The sequence below is a fragment of the Equus caballus genome, chromosome 1 (genome assembly GCF_041296265.1).
Source record: "Equus caballus isolate H_3958 breed thoroughbred chromosome 1, TB-T2T, whole genome shotgun sequence".
Classification (NCBI taxonomy): domain Eukaryota; kingdom Metazoa; phylum Chordata; class Mammalia; order Perissodactyla; family Equidae; genus Equus; species Equus caballus.
Window position 1 is genome coordinate 154,121,489 of NC_091684.1, and position 14,353 is coordinate 154,135,841.

The 14,353-nt window shown below is 37.9% G+C and overlaps 1 protein-coding gene across 11 annotated transcripts in view; it reads left to right on the plus strand.

Annotated features, from left to right (window-relative positions):
• CEP152 (centrosomal protein 152) overlaps positions 1–14,353 on the plus strand; it is a 92,313-nt gene that overhangs the window by 2,175 nt on the left and 75,785 nt on the right. For 10 of the 11 annotated variants that reach the window (XM_070271334.1, XM_070271365.1, XM_070271351.1 and 7 more), the window contains exons 2-6: positions 3,378–3,471; positions 11,536–11,639; positions 11,863–11,929; positions 12,017–12,295; positions 13,861–14,026. In XM_070271334.1, the coding sequence (XP_070127435.1) occupies positions 3,385–3,471; positions 11,536–11,639; positions 11,863–11,929; positions 12,017–12,295; positions 13,861–14,026 (703 nt within the window). In that variant the 5' untranslated portion in view covers positions 3,378–3,384. Of the gene's footprint in view, positions 1–1,447; positions 1,568–3,377; positions 3,472–11,535; positions 11,640–11,862; positions 11,930–12,016; positions 12,296–13,860; positions 14,027–14,353 lie in introns of those variants that run through there. The other variant, XM_070271343.1, reaches the window with a different exon arrangement.

Here is a 14,353-nt window from a genome sequence, read left to right on the forward strand (position 1 = left end):
TAGTCTTCTCATTGCAAGGAGGGCAGAGAAAACAACCAGGGACCACAAACTGAGTACTGACACTGAGCCCTTCCAATCTGAGTGTAACTAAGGACAGAACATAGTCTTGTTAATAGGTTCAGAAAAGGTTGTCTACCTAGGAAGAAAGTATTAACCAGATTGCTATTAAAAAAAAAAAAGCATACGGTACACTTATTCTGCATTTTGATCTTTTAATAATCAGTCAATAAATATAGAAACATTTCATTATCTTTATTGGTGGCATAGTGTTGCAAAATTAATTCAGAAGTACTTTTACTAGGGCAAATGTTCTTTTTCAATATACATATTAATATTGATAGTTTTCAAGATGTTTTTCGTAGTTCATGCTTTCACCAGCAATTCATGAGATTGCCTGTTTCCTATAAAATAGTCACCACTAGGTGTTATCTAGTTTTTTTGTTTTCAATTTAGCGGTTGAAAATCATATTTCATTGTTTAAATGACACTTTGAATTCTTCCTGAGCTTAAACGTCTTCTCAAGTTAATTGAGCATTCACATTTCCTTTTTAAAATTGGTTGTCATGTCAGTTGCGCATTTTAAATTGGGTTGCCTTTTTTTTCCGTTTCTTTGTGAGAATTGTATGTCTGAATTCTGTCATGTATTTTGCCAATATTTTTCTCATTATTTATTATTTTATCTTTTGACTTTGTTAGTGATATATTTTTTCATACATAACGTTTGACTTGTTAATGATGTCTTTTGCCATATATAAATTTAATTTTTTTGGAGTTAAGTTTCTGTCAAGGTTTTCCTTTATGGCTTCTGGGTTTACTGTCTTGTTACTTTTTTCTAGAGCTGTCTCTTGTATTGTTCTGAATATTATAGTAAAGTCTCTGAAAGCAGTGGTAATTCGTAGTGATTAATAAGTTGAAGAAAAGCGTTAGCTCTTATTTTAAATTTTAGTTAAAATACTAATTATCTTTTCAGTCTTTTTTTTTTAGATGACAGTAAGTTTATCAAATTTCTCTTTATGCCTAAAATAGTTTCTTAAGGTCTCTGCTAGTTTGTACTTTTAAGAAGGAAAAGTGATTTGTTCCTTTTCTTCCTCAGTGGAGAGAAATTTTGGTCTTTTCAGATATTTTCAGATTCTTCTTTAATGACATGGTTTGGATTTAAAATGCCATTCAAAGAAAGATACAGTTTGGTCTTTTACATTCTCTTCACTGAAAAATGAAAATATCTTGTAGAATTCATTATTCTTTATCAGGAAAAAAATAGCTCTTTATTTAAAGTAGCTGTGTTTGGCAATAGGCTCTTGTAAATCTTAATGTTCTTTTTCAATATTCAACAAGAATTAATGGCAGGTTAGTGAAGGATTGAAAAAAAAAACACCCTCCCTTCTTTTGTCTAATAAAGAAGAACTTAATCCATTTTCCATATTTTGGCTTTAACTATAAAATGCAGGAGGAGGTGGGGATTGCTGTAAGAATCAGAAACAGGAAAGATTGCTCCTGCCTGAGAATTCAGGATGTCCTTAAGGTCCAACTGAATCTCATTTCTTTTAAGAAGCCAGGATTTAAATGGGTGAGTATTTTCATTGTGTGTAGATTCTGTGGACTTGACGTTCACTTGCTGTAGTGAAAAAACCCCCGGAGACATGAGCACGTGTGAGTGTTTTTCCCTCACCATTTCAGCTGTATTGGAGGCTCTTTACCATACTCGGATCTCCATCTTATGCTGGTGTACAAGAGGGTTCTTGTAGCTGCTGGGTGGAGACAAGGTTTAGAATGCCCAGGCTTCTGTCTTTTCCCCCTCAGTGAAAGAGCACACATGTCCCTTCCTCCTTTTAGCCCTGGCACAAGACTAAAAAGGAGCAGGTCTGGTCTAAGAAGCAGAGGCTGGAAGGGTCTGCATTGATGGGAGGCATTTGAGTTGATAGAGTTCAAAGGGACGGGCTGAGTGTAGGCGCCAGAGAGGGTGGGATAGAGAAGGTGGCCTGCAAATTTGAGTTTGGCCAAGAAACATAACCCAGTCCTTGAAAAACAAACAAAAACTCGGCATATGGGGATTTTCAGCATTGAAATTCATATTTGTGTTCATCGGTAATACCATATTTCATCTTTCTAAAGCGCACATTTTCTGTTCACATTTTAACATCTACAAAGTCAGGCTGCATTTTAAAATTAATGATGTTGGCCACATAATTTAATTGGCCACATCTTCTTCTCAGTGGTACAAATGGAACTGTGTCCTACAGTCAAGGGCGCTTTGGAGCTGATGAAGTGGACTGTCTTTTGCTGCAGAGCTGTTGGCTCACCTGAAAGTTTGTGATCATGGTTCTCAGCTGTTAACACGAGGGAGCTAAGTTCTTTATGGTAAAACGCGTTTGGATTGCTGGGTCTGTCTTCCAATTTAATGACATTTTAGAGCCTGAAAAGTGTCGTGAATGAGTTGTGGCTCAGGCTCACATCAAAGTGTGTTTCATTGGCGTGCACGGAGTGGACTGAATGCAGGGCAGTGTTAGGCCGGGTAATTGATGACGCCTGCCGACTTTTTTGTCGGGATTGTTCAAAGCTTTGAAATTCTGGGTAGTTTCTGTGTAGTGTCAGGATCCCTAAGCATAATTCAAATCGCCAGCAGCCTTTTGACCGTAAGTACTTGAAAACCCAGCTGGTGCTTCTGCCACAGCAGTTACCATTCTCCAGGGAGCTCTTGCTGTTGCTTTTGGAATTGCAGCTCCACAGTGGGACAGCTTTGCAGCCTTCACTTCTGTTTGTCCTGAGTTTTTTTTTTGCTAGAACCTAATTTTATCAAGCTCAAGAGCAGGACATTTACACTTATATTTTTGTTGTTTGTCACATGGCGTTTACCAGATTGTAAATGGTTTTTGGGTGCCAATCGTTAACTCAGAATTCAGTGGCTCTCTTTTCGTAAAACATGAGTCATATCTGGGTTTGTGATGTTCAAAGGATGAAGCAAATTATGGAGGCTACTACCTGTGCCATATTTAATAATAAGTTAGAAACTGAGTTATTCTTACAGTTTTTGTGCTTTGGCACATTTCTAGTCTGTTGTTACCTTTTTTTGTGTGGACAAAAATTTTGCTGTTTTAAGTTATATTTTCTAGACCACTGGAAATGTATAATCATAGGTTTATTAGCTTTTTGCATTTTTTCTTTTCTATGTATTGCTGTCATACAGCTATTTTCTGTGAACCATAATTAATTTGTAATAACTCTCCTTATATTTGGCACACTAAGCATTTGTCATACATGAGTTACATAGATCTTCTCCCTGGCTGCTGTTGTCTTTTTGTGAATGGCGTCTCTTGTGTAGTTTGGTTGGGGAGCTTTTATGGGATATTTAGAAACCAAACATCTTTATTTTCCCACAGGAGGACCATGTCATTAGACTTTGGCAGTGTGGCACTGCAGACACAAAATGAAGACGAAGAATATGACAAAGAAGATTATGAAAGGGAGAAAGAGGTAAGTTACTCAGAAAAAAGACTCTAAAGGCAATCTTAAATAATTTTGTTTCCTAATTAAAATTATATCATCTTGTGTCATTTTGAAGGAATTTATCATTCTTTTTTTTTTTAATTCCTAAAACCTCATCAGTATTTACATGTTTAAAAGGTGGATGAGTGGAATGCTTCCTTGTTTGAGAGAAGAGTACAACAAAACTGTGAATGATGCCATCGGATAAATGGTTAGATTCTTTAAGATCTTTCTGTTGAGAAGGTACTGGTTGGCTTTGGAGGCTAAGGCCTAGCTTCCAGTTGCTTGGAACATTGCCTTGAACAAGTCCAGAAGGTTCTTTGCTTTGGGTAGCTTATATCCTAGTTGAGGCAGATAATAAACAAGTAAAAAATGAATAAAGTAATTTGAGTGAGTGATAATTTAGTGCTGGTAAATGGTAGAGGAACCAATAGGGTGATACTAAAGCAACCCTAGGGAACTGGTGAGGGAAGGTCTCTCGGGAGGAAATGTTTGAGCTGAGACTTGACTCACGAGAAGGAGCAGCCATGCAGAAGCCTGAGGAAGAGTATTCTAGGCCAAGACACCAATGAGTGTAAAGCCTGGAAATCGGGAAGAGACCCTTTGTATCTGTGGAACAAGCAGAGGGCTGTGGTTTTGGGATTGTGTGAGCAAGGGGTGAGTGGTGGAGATAAGGTGAAGAGGTGTGCTGGGGCCGGATTGGGGCATGTCATAGTAAGGTGTTTGTACTTTAGTCTAGGAGCAATGGGAAGCCAGTGGGGGATTTTAAGCAAGGAAGTGATATCTGATCATATTTTGGAAAGATCTTTCAGAATGTTGGGTGGTGAATAGAATAAAGGAGTAAGAGGAGGAGATCCTATTATATATGTATATACATACACACACACAAAGTGTTTAATGGAATTCTTCGCACATAGTAACTGTTCAGTAAATGGTGGCAGTAGTAATAGTAGCATTTGGTAAAAGTCAATTTACTTGTTATAATCATTTTTAGTTTGAGTCAAATTTCTTGATTGACTGTGGTAACAGGCTTGTTTTGTACTGAGACTATGCTTGATGTGATCCATTTTCTAGTATGTCAAATAATCCTTTTTAATAGTTACTGTGGACCATTAATATTAACAGGAAGCAAGGAAAAGAGTCTATTGCTCACATGGCTGGCAGTAGAGTTAGCATAGAGATAGGAAATGGCAGCTTAGGGGATTTTGTCCATAGACATGCATAGTTTGGTTGCACAGTATTTTTAAAATGAATCTATATTTAAAGATTGGAAAATTTCTTATAACAATCCAGAGTTTCTGGCTTGTCTTGAAGTGTCCTATAAGCTCTGGCCACATGCAGCCTGCGTCTGCAGCTGGCAGCAGGCGGGCTGGAGCTGAGCAGTGGCTCTCCCTTCCCAGCAGGCCACAGTCCCCACCTCTCACAGACAGGGGCTTCTGCACTTGGACCCGCTGGCTTCCTTGCTCTTGTAAACTCTCTGCCGGGTCGTTGAGGGCATTGGAGTTTGTGACCCTGAGCAGGGTTTCTGGACTTTGACAGGGTCCTTCACAACAATTGTTATGGCAAGGATGGGGAGGAGGATTTTCGGTTACTTTGTGAACTCACAGCATGAGGTTTTCCTGACCCTGATGGCTTTGGAGAGGTCGCTGGAATTTAGCTACTGGGATTCTTGAGAGGATCAGTTGAAGTAATTACTATAGTAGACTTTTCAGAAGAAGAAAAAAATCATCTGACAGGTGATTTTTCATTGGAAAAGATGTTAGAGAGATGGGTAGGTTGTTAGAGTGAGCTTACTGCCAGGGGTGTTATGTGGTGAAAGTTTTAAACGGGGTGTTAGTTAAGGAGGCAGTTAATTCTAGATAATATAGAAAATAGCCAGGGGGATTATGTGCTGGCGTAGGGAATTTACAGAGGAAAAGGAGCTCTGAAGAATTGAAGTAACTAAGAGTGTTTCTAGCAGAGTGGAGGAAAAGAATATACAGCTAACTTGATTCTAACATGGTTGTGGTTCATGTTAATAAAAGGTATTTGTACCTTTTTTTTTTTTTGAGGAAGATTAGCACAGAGCTAACTACTGCCAGTCCTCCTCTTTTGGCTGAGGAAGACTGGCCTTGAGCTAACATCCGTACCCATCTTCCTCTACTTTATATGTGGGAGGCCTGCCACAGCATGGCTTTTGTCAAGCAGTGCCATGTCCGCACCTGCGATCCGAACCGGTGGACCCCAGGCCGCCGAGAAGCGGAACATGCGAACTTAACCACTGTGCCGCCGGGCCGGCCCCATACTTTTTTTTTTTTTTAATTGCTGCAGAGGAAGAAATGGAATCAGAGTCTAGAGAGTTTCAGATTTTTCAGCAACAAAAGTCAGAATTGTTCATAAAAATTCAGCTGCATGTCTATTTTGTCACAGCAAGTTAAAATAATAAATTGGCTGATCAATCCGAAGCTTGTTTGCGTATCCAGAAGCCTTTTCAGCCTCCTCTGTCTTCCTGACACAAGGTTAGCCGAAGAGTTCACAACCTTGACAGGTTGAAGAAAAGAGCGGGCTTCTCCTGGCCGCCTGGTTGGTAGCTTTGGGATTGCTGGCTGGGTTCTAAGCGTTAGCGGTGGGTTTATGTATAGTGCTTTCTCTACATAGTGAATCACTTTGTATTCAGTTCTCTTATGTAGGAGGAATGCCTGTATCCCCAAGGATGTCCTGTAGGGCTGGCCAAGCAGGCCGTATCTGACTCATGGTCTACCATGCTACACATTTATGAGATCCCCTCTCTGTAAATGGCAGAATAATCCTAATTTGGACCTTCTAGTCTGAACGGCCAGTCCCTAACACAGCATGCTTTCCCAAACTAAGTTTAATTTTGGTGCTTTGGGGTCACTTGGGATTTTGTCCACACTTGCCCATAAGTCAGTGAATAAGCCAGCCTCCATGCCATCCTAATAGCAGCTCTACAGTTATGATCTTGCCTTTTCCACTTCTATTCAATCCATTCTTTCCACTGAAGGGCAAATGGAGAAAGTGCATTTAATCTTCAGAAAAGGAAATGATTTAGCAAAGTGATTCAATATTCAGAGAACTTCTAGACCAGTGGAATCTCAAGCCACAGACCATCATGAAGAGACTCATATTTTGAAAAAACCTCCAAGAATTTTGCAGAAAAGTAAGGCACTATAATAATTTCTAAATTGCTACAATTCTAAGTGGTATTTTGGTAAAAGTTTGGCCACTGTGGACCAAGGCATAGCAGAGAATTGCATACCTCACAGCCTCACCCAGTGTGTCGCTTGAAACTCCATCTCCTACACAGTTCAGATAAGGGTGCAGGCGAGTGAGGGTGATGATATCATGGAGATATAGTATTTTGTCAATTAGTCTTCATATCATTCATGTTCCTCACAACTTATTAGAGCACATTACTCTCTTGCTGTACCGCCTGAAAACACTGATGTAGTTGTTCTTCTTGCCACTAAGTAGACCTCATCCAAGGTATTCTGGGCAAACTTTTACTCATAAAGCTGGCCCAGAGAAGAGGAATTCACAAGTTCTTTTATGAATTCATTCGTAACGTAAGAATCAGGTTTTGCCAAATATTTTTCACCTAAAGTCGCTATACTTTGCGATTTCCTCATCAGATATTACAGAGATACAGTTGTTATTATTGTGGTAGGAATGGTTGTTATAAACTTCAAGGTTATTGGTAAAGCCACAGCATAAGGTAGATTGTCATTTGGGATCTCACAGTTTGCTGGAGTATACATGTACTTTCTGCAATGTCATCAGAAGTAGCTCTGTGATTATTGCTTGGTTCTAGATAGTAAAATTTTGTATGTATGTATTTTCGAGCTGGTGGTTTGTGGGCAGAAGTACTTAGTAATCTGTGCTGTCAAGGTAATACTTGCTAATGGTGGTTCGTTTAATGATGCTGTCTTTGAAACCTGGAAAATGATCTTGAGTGGAAAGGTAGGTGATTGAAGTAGCAGATGGCCGAACAGAAACTTGCACCTGGCGATACTGATTTGAGTCCCTGTTGGTTTTAATGTTGGTACTTCTCTAATAGAATAATAAAGCCCAACTGAGCTCGGAATCATGTATTTTAGAGCTAATGCTTCCATTGCATAGCCTTTCTTCCACTTTTTAACTGCCTTGTTTGATGTCATTATGGAAACATTTTGGTAGTTTGTCCCCCACTAGAGGGAGTTGTAAAGCTAGTATTTGTTTACATTTTATATTATTTGAGTTATTTAGTGGAATTTTCCTGTCACCACCCAAGAAAATCAAAGAAACAAATGGCTGAGTATTCATATTACATTTTTTCTGATATTTTTCTTTAGCAACTTCTTATACTTTATCTAGATTGTGCCTTTGAATGTACACAGTATTTTTATACATGTATTTTTCAGGGACTGTCACAATGGGAACAAAAGCATTGAACTCTGGCAGACTGAAGCTTGACTGTATACAAACAGGTAGAAATAAATGTCTTCTAGTGACTGACTAAGTGTCAGAAGAAAGCAGGAGAGGGAATGAGAGATTCAGGTTCTGGCGCCGGCTCTGCGACTGTAACTCTTAGTTTTCATGGGTGTGCTCCTTTCCTTCCCTGGCCCTGGTTTGCTCACCTTTAGAAGGATAGGTTTGACTTGGAGGAGCTCCAGTGTTCCTTCCAGGCCTAAAGTTCTATTATGTGTCATCTCTAGTGCAGCCAATATTTGTCCAATAAATGCTGCTGAATTTCATTTTCAGATATGTGGCAACCCAGACAAGGTCTTCCCCACTAACATTATAAAATTTAGTTTAGCTGATGGAATGAATTTTTGTGTTTTAATTCTGCACATAGCGTAATTCATAAACTAAAGCCCTAGTTATTTGACCCTTTATCAATTCCATATTTGGCCTTTTCGAGGATGTTTTTAACTTGGCTCTTAGATTAAAATGAAGAGTCTGCTTAGTGTGTAATCATGAAAGCATTATTTAATAATTCATATTTTAAAATATCAGAATCTTTTGAGCGTACTTATGAGGTAAGCTGCTCAAAAGGCGTGTGAATGTTGGCTAATCATCTGCTGCTTTTCCCTGGGGAGAAGATGTATTGTACGGTTTGTAATCTGAGAACTCTTGCTTTCATGAATATCGAGGATTATAGTTTCTGAAGACAGTCTGTTTAGTTAATTTAAGTTGAAAATCCTGACAAAAGCCTTACGTGTTCTCTGTTTTGTATTCCCTCTAAACATAGGCTTTTTGGATGTTCTTCACGGGTTATAATAAAGTGTTTTGTTGCTGAGGTTCTTTGAGTAAAATGCCTTCATTTTTTTCTCTCTTTTTACAGAAGAAACGTGTGAAGTAGTAAAAGGAGAGGAGTTTAAAGAGCAGTTTAGAGTACATTTCAGTAGAAGCCTTAGCAATGGCAAATTATCTTTTTTCTAGGGAAGTTCTCGCTTTAATCGTTAAATCAGTTGATACACAATAATATCCTACTGAGAAGATTGCATTTGCAACCAAAAAGCAGTCTGATGAATCTGAAAGTAAGGAGTACAATTAAATCTTGTCATTTCTGAGGATTGTTATCTTTGCCTTTGAGTCTGTATTTGGTAGTTGGGTCCATCTTTAGCAAGGAAAGTTTATAGTTTCTAAAATTCTCTACTTGGTGACATGCGTAAGTTGATACAGTAATTCAGTGTTTTATGGCATAAGGTCCAATGACCAAAAGCAAAATCTATTTGACAGTGTATATGAGGAGGGCACACTTTGATGCTGGGAAAAGGAAGCCTTGGGGGTGGGATTTTGTTCCTGAATGGCCTTATTGGGAGAACTCACCTCATTTAGCTTCTCTCTGCCCTGGAAGTTATGGAAGTCAAGGAATATGGTCCAGCTATGCCAAAGAACTTGATGGAGAAATTTTTTGAAGGTGAATGAAAGGATTTTAAAATGTCAGCATATGTGTAAAATATTTTGTAAGACACTAAATACTCTAGGGTTGATTTTGCTAGTTGATAAGTTTACCTATGGACCCAGAAGCGTTTTGATGAACTTATTGTTTATGCTCAAATTAATTTTCCTCTGTAGTTGCCAATTTTGTTAAGGTTGTGGTGTCGCAAAGAAAGCTACAAGAACTGCTTAATTACTGTGTAGCTTTTTCTGTCTTTGTGAGGGGGAAAATGTACTGTTCACATGTCCTTGTCAAGGTTCCCCCGAATTATAAGGCGTGTACTTGAACCTCACTGAAGGTTTAGAAGAAAATATTCTTTCTGTACGGGAGTCCTTACTTGATGTAAGTATAAAAGATTTACTTTGTTATTTTTTTCTGTATAGCATGTGGGGATAGTCTTTTTCCTTAAAGCAATAATTATAGACAAAACAGGTTGGACTACTTTTAAAAGACCTCATAGATGTTTTTTCTTAGTGAATTTTGTGTTTGTGAAGTCACTTTTCTACCTGTCAGTTGAGGCATGCGTGCATGTATACGTTTACGAATATGTTGTTCTGTTTGGTTTTCAGTGTTGTTTCTTTTGTGTTTCTTGTTTTTTATATCTTTGCATTAACTCTGATATTGCTGATTCTCAAAATGATTTTTCAATTACCTTGCATGAGCAGGTGGCTAATAAATCAGGCTCCTGGTTGTTCATATTAGTATCAAATAAATTGTGAGATGAAGATAACTTTTCATTGGAATAGAATATTTTTCTCTCGTTTCATTTTTAAGGAACCAAATGGATTGAGAAAACTTTTTTTTTTAATAATCCAGTGAATATTAGAAATATATCTGGGAGTGAGGAAGTTCCCAAATTTGACTTCACGAAAGCTCGGTAAACAATTGGGGCCTTCCTTTCAGACCTTTCTTAGAATGTTTTAATTTAACTTTTATCATATGTATTTTGTTTAAGAAAGTTTTTTGACTTTTAATGTAATACTCAGATATATTTTATAGCTGCATTTCATTTCTTTTATTCTAATGACAGAGAAAGTGGGGGGAAAAACCTGCCATAGACTAAGGAGCATCTCATTTTTTTCCTCCAAGGTTTTCCAGAGTATTTAATATTTTGAAAATTTACTCATTGCGTAATTTTATGGGATTGATTTTTGTACTGTGGGAGGACTCAGTCAACTTGTTAATTTAACTGGTGCTTAATTTTAAAGAGAAATCATTATAAGCAGTCCCCCTACAATTTAGTAACATTATATTGAATCTTCTGATTGTTCACATTTTAAGACATTATATTGAGATTTAAAGAAAGACATTTACAGATAGATATTGAAATTTAACAAATTAGGCAATTCGTTCATCTCTTTACCACAGTTTATCTTGAAACTTGAATGAATTTATTCTGTCTGAATAGTTTTATAGGCAGAATGCTAGAGATGTGATTTTTCTAGGAAAAAATTGGAGAGCGAAGTCAAATCCTTTTATGTCAGTTTTAGAGTTATGCTTTTGAGAGTGCTCTCTGTAGAAAGCTGAATCTTACAGCTCTCCTTTTACCCAAGGGCGGAGTATTGTGTATCTTTTCATCAATGAAATTAGTTGGCTGTCTACTAATTAGTCACTCCCCAAGAGGTTTCCATCACATTGTTAGAGCTTTTAAGGGCCTCTAGGCCACCTGCTGCTGCTGCTGCTGTTACCACCTGGGCAAAGTGCAGCTGCCTACTCAGATTCCCTGGGGGATATCTGATTGTCAAGTCCCCAAGGTCTGATTACTGGTACAAGAGGATTCTGAGAGTCAGGTCCGCCCTGTAATAATGTAATACTTACAGTGATGGTACCATTATTATGACCTGCTGTGTTCCCGTCAAGAAGTTTTTAAATTCTGTTGTGTATGTGGATTTAAATCTAAGACCTTTTGTAGAAAAAAGCAAAGCCTTCTAATATAAGTCCTGGTATTATGTATTCCCCCTTCCCCAAGTGAAATGATGAACATAATTCGTGTGGAATTTAAGACATTTATTAAATGGAGGAATTAGGAACTTCTTTGACTTCTGCGGTCAAAATCACCCTTCCAAGGCAGCCTTGGTTTGTCACCTTGTGTTTAAGGCAATGTGATACTGATGCTGACTTTCCTGTCTCAGTTGCAGCAGTTACTCACTGACCTTCCTCATGATATGCTGGATGACGACCTGTCTTCCCCCGAGCTCCACTCCTTGGACTGCAGTGAGGATGGCATAGAGGGAGAGTAAGGACCTGAAGTCACCTTCACTTGTAGTTTACAGTTCTATAAATCTCTTTCTTTTGATTCTCTGCACGTAATAATGTGTATGATTATAAAATTGTAGACTAATTCTCAAACTTTTAGATGAAGGCTGGAGGGAAAACATGTTAAAATCTTGGGGTTCTTTGTGGTATCTATGTCCAAATAAATGATCAGCTCTAAATCGAAAGTATTGATTTTTCTCAAGACCACATCGTTCTGAGCAATCGGAGATGAACTGGAATGTGCATCGAGTGCTGCCTAAATCTCAAAGTGTAAGTGTAAATATCTAATGTGATAATGACTTTGATGAGGGTGGGAATAGATCTTAGAGCTTTTGTTTTGCTCTTGTTGTCTGATAGGACTATAATGAGATTCAGGATTTATATATTGGAGAGAAAAGCGGCAATGGCTGGGAGGAGAATCAGATTGAAACTGAAGGCCAGCATCCTGGGTACCATCCTGAAGAAGGTGGAGATGAAGGTGGAAGTGGTTATAGTCCTCTGAGTAAATATGAGCAGACTGATTTATATCACCTTCCTGAAAACTTTAGGCCGTATACCAATGGTCAGAAGCAGGAATTTAATAGCCAACCAACCAATGTAATTAAATTTTCAGATCCTCAAAGGAATCATTTTCAGGTACTGTAAGAACTTGACTTTCAAGGATTTGTGTGTGTACGCATGCCTTTGCTTGTATGTGTGTTTTTAAGAAACGTATTTAAGTGGCATGGTAAGATTTATTTTAAGTACAAAAATTTCTGAGAGTGCATTTATTCATGCTTAGCTGAATTACTCATGCTGTTTTCTCTTTATAGTCTAGTGAAATCGTGATCTGAAGTCAGAATTTTAAAATAGAGGCTTTATGGAAATAGTTAAACATTCAAAGTTAAGTCTGTTCAAGAATAACTATCCTCGTTTACTGCTGCTTCTGGCTTTTACCGTTTCACTATGCTTTGGGGAGAAGCTACCATCAGGGGATCTTGATGGAGTTTTAAAGCAGTAACTCTATATAGATGTCACCATTTAATTGCTTGATTTTTCTTGCTCACCACCCTTATAACAAATTTTAGGTCAAACACTTCAAAGCTGATATCTCTTTTGTGATGATATAGCAGTAGAAAGGATGAATGTTAAGGAAAGAAGCACTTTTTTGTTGCTGTTTTACCCTAGGAGAGTTTAATGAAGTAAGACCTTAGGATACAGTTCACTGTTGTTTAGACTTTCTTCTTAACAGTGAATGCCGCATTTTGCGAATAGCTATTCTGTGTCACTCAATGACAGGGTGATTTTTTGGTCCTTTTAAGGGGGTCAATTCTCTTACTTCTATCTCTATAGAATGTTATTGAATATTTATTGAATATGTTATGAACAAAAGTTATTGAATATTTATTGCATATGAGACATTGTGTCACATGTTCTTGTTATTGAATATGCGCATTTTTATGTTCCCAAGATGTTGGCATCATCTAAATCATTTTTAAATATTTGTATACAATCTTATTGGAATTCTTAAGTGTTATTTATGGAATTGGGCCCATAATGCTCAAAAGTACAATTAAGATGTGTGATACATTGCTGGGGCTGGCCCGATGGCCTGGTGGTTAAGTTCAGTGCCTTCCACTTCAGTGGCCTGGGTTTGTGGATTCAGATCCCAGCTGCGGACCTACACCACTCGTCAGCCATGCTATGGCAGTGACCCACATATAAAATAGAGGAAGACTGGCACAGATGTTAGCTCAGGGCTAATCTTCCTCAGCAAAAAAAAAGATGTGTGATAAATTGCAGACTTTCAATAAACAGTGTTAAATACCAAGTGCTATTTTTAGCAAAGATGTATGTATAAAATTTGTAGTTGTGCCACAATTAAGTTCTGTATATAATTTATGTAATTTTCTTTTTTTTCTTTTGAGGAAGATCAGCCCTGACCTAACATCTGCTGCCAATCCTCTTTTTGCTGAGGAAGACTGGCCCTGAGCTAACATCCATGCCCAACTTCCTCTACTTTATATGTGGGATGCCTACTGCAGCATGGCCTGCCAAGCAGTGCCATGTCCACACCCAGGATCCTAACCAGTGAACCCCAGGCTGCCAAAGCAGACCATGCACACTTAACCGCCGTGCCACCAGGCTGGCCCCTAATTTATGTAATTTTTGAAGAAAAGGCCAAATCCTAATTGTCAATTTCATTTATCCTCTTATAATAGCAATTTGGTACATCACAAGGTCCCAGTTGTCAACCTTTGGAATCATATAAAGTGACATATAAACCTTATCAGTCTTCTGCCCAGAATAATGGCTCACCAGCCCAGGAGATAGCAGGAAGTGACACATTTGAAAGCCTACAACAACAATTTTTAGGAGCTAATGAAAGTATGTATCAAGCTTATATTTATTTCTTAATTCATAATTGGAAAATTTTAAACACTTTGAGCATGTTCAAGAATTATTATTATTTTTATGTATTATATGGAATTGTGGTTGTTTCTTTTTAAAGAGCTCTTATTTTTAAAGATATATCCTGAAATATTTAAGAATAAATTGATATGAAGTCTAGGTTTTATTTCAAATAATATGTTGTTGGGGGTAGTGTTGGGTGGGAATATAGATAGAGCAAGATTGGCCATGAGTTCATAATTGTTATGTCTGGGTGATGAGTTCAGGCGATTCATTCTATTCTACTCTCTACCTTCTTCTATA